Below are 13,629 nucleotides of genomic sequence, written 5' to 3' on the forward strand. Positions count from 1 at the left end.
CCCGAGCGCCAGGAGCTCACTGTGCTGCCGCTTCCTCAGGTCTGCGGGACCCGTGAAGGTAGCCGTGTCAGGATGCACCTCCGCAGAGCCCAGTCCAGGACTCCCCTCACACAATGTCCTAACACTACAATGGGTCTGTGCCAGTCCACACCCGTGCTAGCCGCGTTCTCCCTGCAACCCTCCGGAGGAACTGCTGTTCTACACGCACCATGGGCCTTTTCTTGCTCTCCTACTACTTTTTCCACCAGCCAATGCACTCCCAACCCATCAAGGTCAGGTCCTGCAACGTGTCCCTGAGAGCCCTGCACCAAGGACGTCTCCGACCCTGGCAGCTGTGCTGTGCCGCAGGCACCGGTGCCGCCAGCACGATTCTAGGAGCCTCCCAGAGCCCCGCGAGACAACTCTGAGTCATCTACCATATGGAGGCAAGAGTACTCAGGAGACGTCTGTCTGATTCCACGTCCTCTGAGACCTCGCTCAATACGTAAAGACACTCCGTTGTGCATTACTGGTCGGAAGACCTACCGTAAGGAGAGTGTTCCACACACTGCTTTCACTAACAAGGAGTACAAGAAAACTTGCAGTGGATGTTATTTTAGAGTTGAGCAGTTTTTCCAAGTTGAATTTACTCCTCTTAAATACCTGCATGTTTACGTATGTGCGTGTGTGGGCCTGTGCGTGCTCTGATACAGAAGCAAGCACACAAGGACCGGATTCTAGATTCTGTCTGACACGTACTTTGACACGTCAGTGCCAACAGCTCTGCTCTAGGTCTGCTTTCTAACACAGGAAGCAGGAAGAAGGGAGAACCTCTGGAGCCTCTGACACTGCAAACATCCCACGTTTCTCGGTGACAGCAATGCCGGGCTCTGGAAGCTCACGGAGCACTGGAAGCAATACAGCTGTCTTTAAAGAGGACCTGCTTCGCTCCGCTGTTTTAAAAATTCAGGGGCAAGAGATCTAGGACTTACCCTTGAGCACAGCTAGCACTGCTAACCTCGCAGTAACTGCTCGGATTTAAACAGAGCATGAACTGTGGCGAGAGCAGAAGTACAGCCAACGTACTGGACCTGCTGACGTGCCACGGCAGGCGCCAGCCACACGGGAGGCCAGCGAAGGCTCGGCGAAACTGAATTATTAAATCGTCTGCTTATATCCCGTTATAGACATATGAATACTTGATTTTATTTTGTATAATTGACAAGAGCTGACAGGAAAGCACAGGTTTAATGATAATCAAATTAAGATCCACTAGGTCACGTGTCACACAGGAGCGCTGCGTCAAGTGGTGCTGAAGTGACGGATGGGACACAGCGCAGCTGAGCGCCGGAGCCTGTCATACGCCGTGACGAGTTCTCCTATAGTATTAGAAGACCGTCCGCAACAGCGCACAAGTCCAATAGCTCTGGAAGAGACGGGGACAGTACGTGCCCAGCAAAAGAAAAATAGACATTGACTTTGCATATGTAATACCAGATCGTTCGCCATTAAACTTGATTCCAAAATCATTTATATGACTTAATGACTCTGCATGAAATTTTTAAGCTGCTGGGAAGATGAATAGCACCAGGGAGAGAATGTGGGTGAGTACAGTGTCATTTACCTACCCCTGCCCCACTAACAGGTGACAGCTGAGCCATTGTACTATGTACCAAACACTTCAACTATAATGTCATCACTTAGGAGGCAAGTGAAAAAGATATTGGCATTTATAAGAGATTGATGAAAATCAGTTCTAAAGCATTAATTTCTCTTAATACCACTAACAGGATTGTGTGCATTCAGGAGATATTTGATCTGAATTTAGAAACCAATGAAGCAACTGATTAATTGGAATCGAAGCCCTCCGAGCCCGGACCCGTCGACTGCATCCGCATTCTGGACAACTGGATGCCAGCCCCGCAGAAGGCCCCACGTTCACACACAGCCAACGTGGCACCACAGAGCCTCCCCGAACTGCAAATGTCCAAGCTCGGAAACACCACAGAGATTTAAGACTTTTATACTGGCTAGGGTTTGAAGATTTTTATTTACCTTTTATTTTTTAAAGATTTTATTTATTTCTTTGACCAAGAGAGATACATCAAGAGAGGGAGCACAAGCAGGGGGAGCAGGAGAGGGAGAAGCGGGCTCCCTGTAGAGCAGAGAGCCCAACGCGGGGCTCGATCCCAGGACCCAGGGACCATGACCTGAGCCAAAGGCAGAGGCTTAAGGACAGAGCCACGCAAGTACCCCAAGATTTTTTTTTTAACAGACAATGCGCTATCAGATTCTTCTGAACTGAAACTGAAAAGTAATAAGATAATATCAATAGTGTCAGTTGATATACAAAAATTCTAAATATGTGTACTTTTGAAAAAGAGACAATTAAAAATTTTAAAATAATCACTTAAGGTTGCAGAAACAGAATTTCCAAAGCTAAGAATTCCTGATTTAAAGCAATACTATGACACACATTTTATCCAGCTGGGAAGCTATTTGGTAAATTTTAGAAAAAGAGGGAAAACAGCATGAAATAGCAATCTGACATTTTAGTATCTGTATATCTACAATCAGTGATGATTTTAACAATTTAAATTTGATAGAAAAAAATAATAAAACTGAGAAATGTAACAGAACTGTAAGCTTAGGGGCACCTGGGTGGTTCAGTCAGTCAAGTATCTGCCTTCGGCTCAGGTCAGGATCCCACGATCCTGGGATCGAGTCCCAAGTCAGGCTCCCTGCTTGGTAGGAAGCCTGCTTCTCCCTCTCCCTCTGCTGCTCCCCCTGCTTGTATGCTCTGTCAAGTAAATAAATAAAATCTTAAAAGCAAACAAATAAGAAACTGTAAGCTTAAACAGACTACAGTAAGGTCTTAAGTCAGATCCAATAATATAGCATACATGCCACTATATACACTTTTTTGGGGAACAAGGTGGTAATTCTTAATATTCTCAAAGACAGGGGCGCCTGGGTGGCTCAGTCAGTTAAGCGTCTGCCTTGGCTCAGGTCATGGTCCCAGGGTCCTGGCATCAAGTTCCCCACCAGGATCCTTGCTCAGCGGGGAGCCTGCTTCTCCCTCTCCATTACCCCCACCCCGGCTTGTGCTTTCTCTATGTCAAATAAATAAAAATCTCTTCAAAGAACTTTAAAAAAAGATTCTCGAAGAGATCTAGGACCTCCAAAATATTAAGTATCATTACACTACAACACGTCCCTATAACATGAGAGCCAAGGGAAAACTAGAGGCAAAGAAAATGTTTTTTTTAAAAGTCATCAGTTAGGTATAATGTTATTGATCCAAAGCTAATATAATACAGAGTATCTCATTTGCCTAATGCTCTAATATTCTATCTCTGTGCTGCTGCTGTAAGTTACTCAGAGGCTGATAACTAAAATTGCTGTTAGTCACGTGACCTTCAACAAGGCCTTCGTAAGTTGTTCAGCCTTCAGACTCCTCTAGAAAATGAAGAGTTCTCATCATCTCCCAGTTTTAAAGTGCTGGATTTCCTTCATCTTTTGTCTTCTAACCAAACCTTATTTCCTTTAAGTTAATTATCTGAAAACCATTTCCATATTTAGGATAATATTCTTTTTTTCTTTTTTAAAGATTTTATTTATTTGACAGACAGAGATAACAAGTAGGCAGAGAGGCAGGATGAGAGAGAGGGGGAAGCAGGTCCCTGCTGAGCAGAGAGCCCGATGTGGGGCTCGATCCCAGGACCCTGAGATCATGACCTGAGCTGAAGGGAGAGGCTTCACCCACTGAGCCACCCAGGCGCCCCTAGGGTAATATTCTTAATCTCATATATATTTCTACCAGTCATTAAGAGGGCAAGTAATACAAAAGCAGCTCTCAAACGCAAACATGTCGGCTATTCATTATACTGAATTCCTTTAGAAACAAAGACAAACATCATAAACAAGTGGGTGATGTAAACAGAGATGGAAATGTAAAAATCCCCGAAAATCCATTTCTCCGTAACTATAAGAAAGAGAACATCAGTAAAAATAATCAAAAGCAGCTTTTTCAGAACTCTGGAGAATAATCAAACACCTTCAACAATCCCAGGTGCATTTATTCGAGAAACACGGCTAAATCAAGCTGAGCGTGAGCTGTGTGGTGTTCTGACATCTCCCATTCCCAAATCCTCTTCTCCCTACTCCTCGGTTCCACAGTAGCTGAGAAAACAGATATTCCAGCAACCACTGATCGGGACAATCAGGCCTGGAGTTTCCCAAATCCATGCCCAGAGAACTGTAATCACCTGACCAAGTACGGCTTTGCCTGAATTTGACCTGACCCAGAGCCGGTTTATTATAACAGTGTTTTCTTTGGACTGTTTGTCAAAAAACAACCAGTGGCAATTGTTTAACACCACAGCTACCTCAGCTGGTGATAAAACTGTGGTAAACAAAAAACTTAAAGAAAACCTGGAAAATTAGAAGACTTGAAGGAGGCTCTGAAAACTTCTAACACATTCCTGGGAGTCGGAAAGCCGCTTGCCTGTGCAGAGCTGCACACACGCCCAGGAAAACCTGAAAGGCCTTCCCGTCTCACGCCTGGGCGCCCTGAAGCTCTACACAAGCAAGTGAGAGCGAGAGCTGGAGCTGCACCGCCCCTGGGACAGAACACGGGCCACCCAGGGAGACCAGCGCTCGAGGTCTGGGACTCCATCGCTTCTCTCCAAGTCGGCTACAAGGGAAGAGGAGAGAGCTCTGTCCCACACAGTCAGTCAAGAACCCGTGCGGGAATCCGCAGTCTTCATCAGACGGCTTCGAAGATCACCCTCGTCCCGGAGGCCGCGCCGGCGCCGGGAAGGACAGAGTCGACGGCTGCGGACCAGGCCCGGAGGCGGTCAGCTGGCCTCTCCTGGCCAGACCTCAGGGCACAGCCCAGCTCACGGGACAGGAAAGGGAGTCCACTGTGTTTCTGAGAAGAAAGCGAAACGGACTGAAGAGGAGCTCTCCAGTCTGCTGCACAGACGGACAAAGCTGCCCACGGAGGAACACGCTACCCAGCAGGTGTACTGGGGTCGCTGGACTCTTCTCCTGCTAACGCAGCCTCATCTGACAATGTAAATAACCGTAACTACAGTTGGTGAAAAAACATTTATTTTCTTTCTCAGGATATCCCTTTTAAAAAAAATGCTGTTTACACATGGAGAAAAACTAAATTAACAACTCTAGTGCCTGGATGGCTCAGCTGGAAGAGCACGCAACTCCCAATCTCAGGGTCATGAGTTCGAGCCCCATACTGGGTGAGGAGATTATTTAAAACTGAAAATTAATTAAGAACTTTAAAATTTAACTTTGTGCTTTCTAGAGTTTTCACCGTACTATAGGTAATAATACATATGTTGAATTTCTAATAAAAAATAACATGTTGAGCTTTCCATAAAAGTATTGTCCATTTATTCAATAGAGTCAGAAACACAAGGCAAAAGGAACTTGGGCATTGCCTGATAAACCTCTCCATTATTTTAGACGTTAAGAAAATGTGTGACCATGTGTCTACGTCATATAATTAAGAATTGGCCAAAGCAGACTAGATTTTGGGTTTCCTGATTTCTAACACACAGCTCTTCTCCTAGATATGAGACTTCTGTCTCATTTCCCCTTTCCAAACCTCTTCTCACTGGGGAGAGCCCAGGTCATATAAATACCATTTACCCTGTGAAGCCCACTTCAAGTCACCTACACACTGTCTGTGTGACTTACACTATCTGTATAGTCAGAGCATTACTGTCAATGGCTGTATATCCACACATAAGTTGATCATGACCTCGTTGAAGGGAACAACTCAGTCTCGCTCCCTTTGTGTCCCAGGGGACAGACAAGTTGTGGCTGCCACACAGTATAGTAAATAAACGTTTGCTGAATTAATAAAACTGCAAATACAGAATAGCAATCAAATTTCAAGCAACATCATTTAATTACTTAGATAGCAATATAGCTTTCAATGAAAGCACTCATTTGATTTAAAGGCTGTGATAGGATTATATTTTTAAAAACAAACATATACAGTAAAGATCATATTAAATATCATAGTTAAATGTGATTTAGCATTAATTCAATGTATTATCATTCGAAGAAAACTTTTTATAACAATAAATTTAACTTTTACCTTTCAAAGCGAAAATTAAAATACTAAATGACCAGCAATTTAAATACAAATAAAAATACCTGCTTTTTCTGATGTCCTAAGAAATACCATGTCCGATGGAATTCTTTGATTCTGCAGAAAGTAATATAAAACACTAATTACCCATATGCAAATTTATAAAGTAATACCATTCCATTACAAAGTAGAAATAGCTAGTAAAAACTAAAAAAAGTTATAATTAAAATTTATACTGACGCAATTAACAATAATTTGTATAATTTATAAAATTAATTTAAATTAATCTTTTAGTTGGACTTTTTAACGATCCTTTCCCCCATTAACAAACCATGAAAACAGCATCTGTGATGACTTGAAAACTGCTCCATTTCTGAAAAATGTTAAATATTGGCTTTTCTGTGGCCTCTCTGTTAACTAAACTCATACATGCAATATAGCAGCTTTTGCCCTATAAAAAATTATGTCCTCCCTAGTAGAGTAAATAGCCCTGGAAAGTGAGAATAGGATTCTTCCAAAGCCTAACACAAAACAGAACACATCATAAATAAAACACTTACTAAATGTTGACTAAATGAATAAATGTACAACTGAGCAAACAAACCTGAGAGACAGTCTCTCGTAAGACAGAAAAGAACAAAACCTCAAAGGTACTTATAGCATATAAACTTATGTAAGTATTCGCTATTCATACATTTAACCATTACTAGTGAGTTTGTCAACTGGAAAAGCTGTATCAAACTAAAGAAAAAATATACAGTAAGAACACTTCGCACAATTTCATAAAGTATGCATACAGTTTTAAGACCTCAGTAAAGATTGACCCACACGGTAAAGAAACGGATTACTTGTCAGTAAGCAAGTAAAACAAACAAACATACGTCGTTAAAGGTAAAAATGAGATGTTGTGGGATAAAGCTACCTCTTTCTAACATGAATGAAGAAGGGTCAATTATTAAGATCTAAAGAACTCTTCAGTCAAAAAAGAAACCCCAGGGGCACCTGGGTGGCTCAGTGGGTTAAGCCTCTGCCTTCAGCCCAGGTCACGATCTCAGGGTCCTGGGATCGAGTCCTGCATCGGGCTCTCTGCTCATCGGGGAGCCTGCTTCCCCCTCTCTCTCTGCCTGCTGCTCTGCCTACTTGTGATCTCTGTCTGTCAAATAAATAAATAAAATCTTAAAAAAAAAAAAAGAAATCCCAATGGAAATTAGAAAATGCTTTTAATGGAATAACAAAAACTCAATTTCATGCAGCAAAGTGTGTGAAACCATTCTGCCAAAGCCAAAGGCAAGTGTTAAGAGGAGAATGTATGTACTTAAATGCGTACAATATATAAAGGAAGCCAAAAACACAAGCTAAATATCCCCTTGAAAGCAGAGGGGAAAAGCCAATGAACCCCAAAGAAAGTACAAGGATGTAAGCAAATATAAAAAAAAAAATGGGGCGCCAGGGTGGCTCAGTTGGTTAAGCCACTGCCTTCAGCTCTGGTCACGATCCTGGAGTCCCAGCACTGAGTCCCGCATCAGGCTCCCTGCTCGGCAGGCCGTGTGCTTCTCCCTCTGACGCTCCCCCTTCTCATACCCTCTCTCTCTCAAATAAATAAATAAAACTTAAAAAAAAATTAATGGCCCAGAAAACAAGTACATAAACACAAGTAATAAACAGCAATAAAGTATTTTTTAGATATGCTCATTCCAGCGATAAGAAAACTGAGATCAGACTATAACTAATAAGACGAGGAAGTCAAGTTCTCTAAAAGAAAACTAACAAGCATTACTGAAAGACATTACATAAAACCGAAAGCACAGAACACATCATTTTCCAAAATCAGAACGCAAAGATGTCACATGCCTATCAATTGATCTATATTTTTAACACAAACCCAATCAAAATCTTAACATGTATTTTGGGAGGAACTGACCAGGTATTCCTAATATTTAGAGGAAAATGTAAAGGCCAAGAATGAACAAGACAAATGTGAGAAACACGGAAGGTTGAGTCTATAATGTAACAAAATTGAAATATTAAAACAGAGCAATTAAGGCAAGATGGTATTCTACTAAAATAGGTACTTATACCAATGCGATCTCAGAGACTCCAGAAGGGAGGCCATCCAAAAATGGACACCAGATTAACGAGGAAGGGTGCTAGTGCAGAGCGATGAGGAAATCGCGGTCTTTGCAATGAACAGTACCAGGAAACTTAGATATCTACATGAGATGACAGGAGGCAATCAATACTATCAATCAAAACATGAGAATCTGTTCCAAAGAAATTCTGCTTCTAAATTTCAAAATCAAAACTAAAAGCCCTAAAAGATACTATAGAATATTTTCATAACATTTTGGTAGGGAAGGATTTCTTCCCCACCAAACCTAACAAGACTCCTCCTTCTCCACAAACAAAAACTTAAAAAACAAAACAAAAATCCCCAACTAACCATAAATGAAAAGACTAATAAGGTAGACTTCATCAAAATTAACAATCTCTCTTCAACATAGCACACCAGGGAAGAAACTACTTGTAACATTTAAATAATAGGAAATTCCCAGGCAGAGTACATAAAGGCCTATAGACTGTTTTGGTTTTTTTTTTTTAAGATTTTATTCATTTATTTGAAAGAGAGAGAATGAGTGAGTGAGCGTGAGCGGGGAGGGTCAGAGGGATCAGCAGCAGACCCCCTGCTGAGCAGGGAGCCCGATGCGGGACTCAGTCCTGTGACTCCAGGATCAGGACTTGAACTGAAGGTGGTCGCCCAACCAAATGAGCCACCCGAGTGCCCTCTGTTGCTTATTCTTAACAGTAATTTTATTTGTAAGTATTTTATTCCTTCTAATGCTATCGTAATAGAATTTTTTTTCTTAATTTCACTTTCAGACCATTACTCTTTATTCCCTTCCCATTTTATCCTGTGAAGCACTCATCTAGTCTGTTTAAACTAGGTAACTTCAATCACTGGATGCTTTTTATTTTTCCCTCCCCTCCGGACAGCAAGCCACACAGCGGCAGACCCCTGTGCTTCTTGAACATGCTACACCCCGGGGTGCTGTGCAACTACGTCTCGGACTCCCACCCGTTCAGGGTATCTGGTTGGTGTCTGGCACAGGGCTAGTACGAACAACCCAGGCAGTAAGCGCTCACATATAGGCTTTTGTCTAAACTTGTATTAATATTTTTTGTGATAAAAGATCCAAGAGTTCCACTGGTGGGTCATACAATAACTGCATATTTAATTTTTCAGGAGACGATCCAATGATCTTCCAGAGTAAGTGTCACCGTTGACGCTCCCACTAAAACACACGACCGACCCACCTCCCTCACATCAGTGACAGCATGTGGCACTGTCACCAGTCTTCACTGCAGCCCCTCTGCTCCTTGTGCACTGCACGTCACGCTTCAGTCTGCGTTCACGGAGCACTAATGACATGGAACATCTTCTCGTGTGTTTATTCTCCGTCTGTAATCATCTTTGGAGAAATGTCTCTTCCATCTTCCGTTCATTTTCTAATTTGATTTTTCCTCTCTGTTCAGTTTGTACATATTCCAGATATAAAAATCTTTGTCCGCTACATGGTTTATAGCCCGTGTTTTCATCGTATCTTTCATAAGCACAAGTCTTTTTTCTTTTAATGAGATGCAATTATCAGGTTTTTTTTCTTTCATGCATTGTGCTTTTGGTGTTTAGGAACAATTTTCCTGCCCTAGATTTTCTGATTATTTTCTCCTACATTTTTTTCCTAAGTTTTAAGCTTTCACAATCTTCACTTGAATCCATGATCTACTTTTTCTTAAATTTTGTCAGTTAACATATAGTACAATATTGGCTTCAGGAACAGAATTCGGCTATTTATCACTAACACTCAACACACAGTGCTCATCGCAAGTGCCTCCTTAATGCCCATCCCCTACCTAGCCCACCCACCACCCACCTCCCTCCATGGACCTTTAGTTTGTTCTTTATTATTAAGAGTCACATATGGTGGGCACCCAGGTGGCTCAGTCAGTGAAGCGTCTGCCTTTGGCTCAGGTCACAATCCCAGGGGCCTAGGACTGAGCCCTACATCGGGCTCCTTGCTCAGGAGCGAGTCTGCTTCTCCCTCTCCCTCAGTCCTCCTTGTGCTCACTCCTAATAAATAAATAAATAAAATCTTAAAAAAAAAAAAAGAGTCACTTAAGGCCTGTTTCCCATCTCCTTTTCTTCCTTCCCCCCTTCCCATATGTTCATCTGTTTCTTCAATGCCACGCGAGTGAGATCACATGGTGTTTGTCCTTCTCGGAGAGCCTAGATGTCCGTGGTCTGGTGAATAACCATACAGGGTGTGTGTGTGTGTGTGTGTGTACACAGCCATCAGGAAGAATGAAATCTTGCCGTCTGCAACAACGTGGATGGAGCCAGGGGGTGTCGTGCCATGTGCAATAAATCAGTCAGAGAAAAACTCCATCATCCATTCTGATTTAGTATCTATAGAAAGCGTACATTTAAATTGGGTTCATGTTCTTAACCCATGGATGTCCACTAGCTCCAGCCTCATTTGCTGAAAAAGTGAACCCTTCTCCATTTTAACTGCTTTTGCACTTTGTCAAAAATCACTTGAGCATCTGGGTGTGTCTATTTCTGGGTTCTCCACAATGTTCCACTGATCTGTTTCTACCCCTCTTAACACACAGTGTTGATAAACACAGTGAGGTAGTGTGCCTTAACATCAGGAAGTGATCCTTCTCCCTTTTCTCTCCTTGTCAAGGCTGTTTTAGCCATTTTAGCCTTGACAATTTAGTTTTAGAATAAGCTTATTTTGTCTAAAAAAATAAAAGCAAAAAACAAAACCTCGCTGAGATTTTAATGTTAATTGTAGTAAACCTATATTCAGTTTTAGGAAAACTGGAATTTTCCAATCCAAGACTAGAGTGTCTTCGATTACTTTCATGAACCCACTGTTATCTTCAGCATACCTAAGATTTTGTTTTCATAGTAGTGACTACAGGAGGACTTCATTTCTAATTTCCGTTTCCACATGTTGGAAATGGGACTGGTATCTAAGTGGTGTCTTACAATTTGCCACTTTGCTGAACCTACTCCTTACCATTAGTTCCAGGGTTTTCATCGGTTCCTTGGGGTTGTCTATACACACAATCATGTTGTCTGCAAATGGGGACATTTTTATTTCTTCCTTTCCGATCCGAATTCCTTTAATTTCCTTTACTTGCCTTATTCTATGTAGCTGGTAATGTTAGCTAAGTACGAGTGGTAACAGCAGACACAACAGACATCCTTGACTTACTCCCAATCTCAAAGGAGAGGCACTCAGAATCTCACCATTTAGTATGATGTTGGCTATGTTTTTACAGATGCCTTTTAAATATAATTAAGGTAACTACCACCTACTCCAAACTGTGGAGAATTTTTATTATGAATGGGTGTTGGATGTAGTCACATGTGGACACGATCATACAATTTTCTTTTAGCCTGTTCAGAGTGGGTTACACGGGGCGATTTTAGAATGCTGAACTGGCCTTAAGCATCTGGAATAAGTTCCATTTCTTCATGATGTAGAATTTTCTATATGTATTGCTGTTATCAACCAGCAGTTATTTCCTTAAAGAATTTTCGTGTCTGTATTCACAAGGGATATTTGTTTTCTCTTGTGCTTTCTCTTGTGCTGGTATGAGGATGGCGACTGGACTCCTAACACAAGCTGCACAGCGTTCCCTCCTCAACCATTTTCTGGAAACTACTGTATAAAAATGATGCTAAGTCTTCTTTAAAAGTCTCAAAAGAATTCCTCAATAAAAACATCTGGATCTAGATACTTCCTTCTTGGAGACTTTAAATAGCGAATTCCATTTCCTTACTGTTTGTAGACCCATTCCCATGATGTGTTTCATTCTGACCGAGTGTGCATAGTTTGTGGTGTGGGAAGAATGGATCCGCCTCGTCGAAGCCGGTGTGTCGCCTGGAGGAAAGCTACTGCAGCGTTTACTGGGGGCATCAATCTGCAGTGACCCTTTCAATGGCTCCGGACCAGCAGTAACGTCCCCTCTGTCATTCCTGAGGTGGCTGATTGCTTTTGCTCTCACTGGTTTACTATCCTGTCTTCCTATTTTCAGTTATCATTGATCTCCCGTGATATTTCTTATTTCCTTCCTGCTGCATGCACTGGTTTAGTTCTGGTCGTCTTCTAGTTTCCTGAGCTAGGAAGTCAGACTATTAACTTGAGATCTTTTCTTCTTGGGAATGCTGGCACTAACTGCTACGGAACTCCCTGTCCGCACTGCTGTACGTGTATTCATTTTCGTGCAGTTCTATTTTGTCTCCTAGATACTTATTCCGTAACTAGAGTACACTGCTTACTTTTCACATATTTTAGAGTTCTCCTGTTTTTGTGCTGTTATTAATTCCTAGTTTGACTCTACTGTGATGAAACAAACCACTGTAAAATTCAAATTATTGTCAAAACTTTGAGGTTTGTTTTATGGATATGCTTTATCTTGGTGCACGTTCTATGGACACTTGAAATAAATGTGTGCTCTTCCCCTGTTTGGGAGGGTGGCCTGTGCGTGTCGGTCAGCTCTTGCTGGCTGATTCAGGGCCGATCTTCTGTGCCACGGTTGAGTTCCTGCCCAGCATTTCTATCCGATGCTCAGAGACTGGGGCTGAAGTTCTCATTCATTGCTGTGGATTTGTCTATTTCTTTCGTTCAGCTCCAGGAGTTTTTGATTTTGTGAATTTTGTGATTCCGTTACCCGGTGAGTGCAAATTTATGGTTATTTTGTCTTCCTGATGTGTAACCCTAATTATCATTATGAGATGTGCCTCTTTCTCTCTAGTTGTTTTCTTTACTCTGAGCCCTATGTCACTGGATATTAATATAGGTCCTCCTACTTCTGATCAATTTTTTGTGGTGTAACTTTTCCATCCTGTTACTTTCTTTCATCCTACCTGTGTCACTGGATTTGAATTCCCTGTGAATGGCTGGGTCTCGCTTCCTTATCCACTCTGCCTACCTCAGGGTTGGTACATCTAGACTCTTCATCACGAGATTAATTAGAGTATACATGACACATCAGAGTCTAAGTCTGCATTTTATTATTTGTTTTCTATTGGTTTCCTGTGGTAGTCATTCTTCAGTTTCAAACTTCCTGCTTTCTTGCATTTTACCTGAACCCTTTCCAGGGGTCCGTCTTAGTACCTCAGACTGTATTTCTCTGCATTTTTTGTAGTGTTTGTTCTGGGTATTGAAATATACGTGGTAATACTTACTCATTAAATTGTTTAAAATATTTACTAAATTGCATTACCTCAAAAAACAGGATAAAGAAACTGTCTTTCGAATTCAGCTGTTAAAAAAGATGTTCAGGCTGAGAAATGAAGGAGGACTCTCCCGCGTCACCTTCGATCCTGCTCTGATGTGTGTCCTCGGGATCCTCCTCAGACACCCGGACTTCAGAGCTGATGTCAGGACCTGGACAATCAGTGACTGGGCAACCTTCAACTTCTTAGTCTCCAGTTCCAAATAGTCACCCTACTTGAC

The 13,629-nt window shown here is 41.9% G+C and overlaps 1 protein-coding gene across 6 annotated transcripts in view; it reads right to left on the reverse strand.

Moving 5' to 3' along the window:
• The window catches only part of ATP9B (ATPase phospholipid transporting 9B (putative)), a 230,402-nt gene that overhangs the window by 152,480 nt on the left and 64,293 nt on the right, over nt 1-13,629 (reverse strand). For all 6 annotated transcript variants that reach the window (XM_047696257.1, XM_047696254.1, XM_047696256.1 and 3 more), the window contains one exon: nt 6,166-6,217. In XM_047696257.1, the coding sequence (XP_047552213.1) occupies nt 6,166-6,217 (52 nt within the window). The remainder of the gene's footprint in view (nt 1-6,165; nt 6,218-13,629) is intronic.

Source organism: Lutra lutra, chromosome 12 (genome assembly GCF_902655055.1).
Source record: "Lutra lutra chromosome 12, mLutLut1.2, whole genome shotgun sequence".
Classification (NCBI taxonomy): Eukaryota; Metazoa; Chordata; class Mammalia; order Carnivora; family Mustelidae; genus Lutra; species Lutra lutra.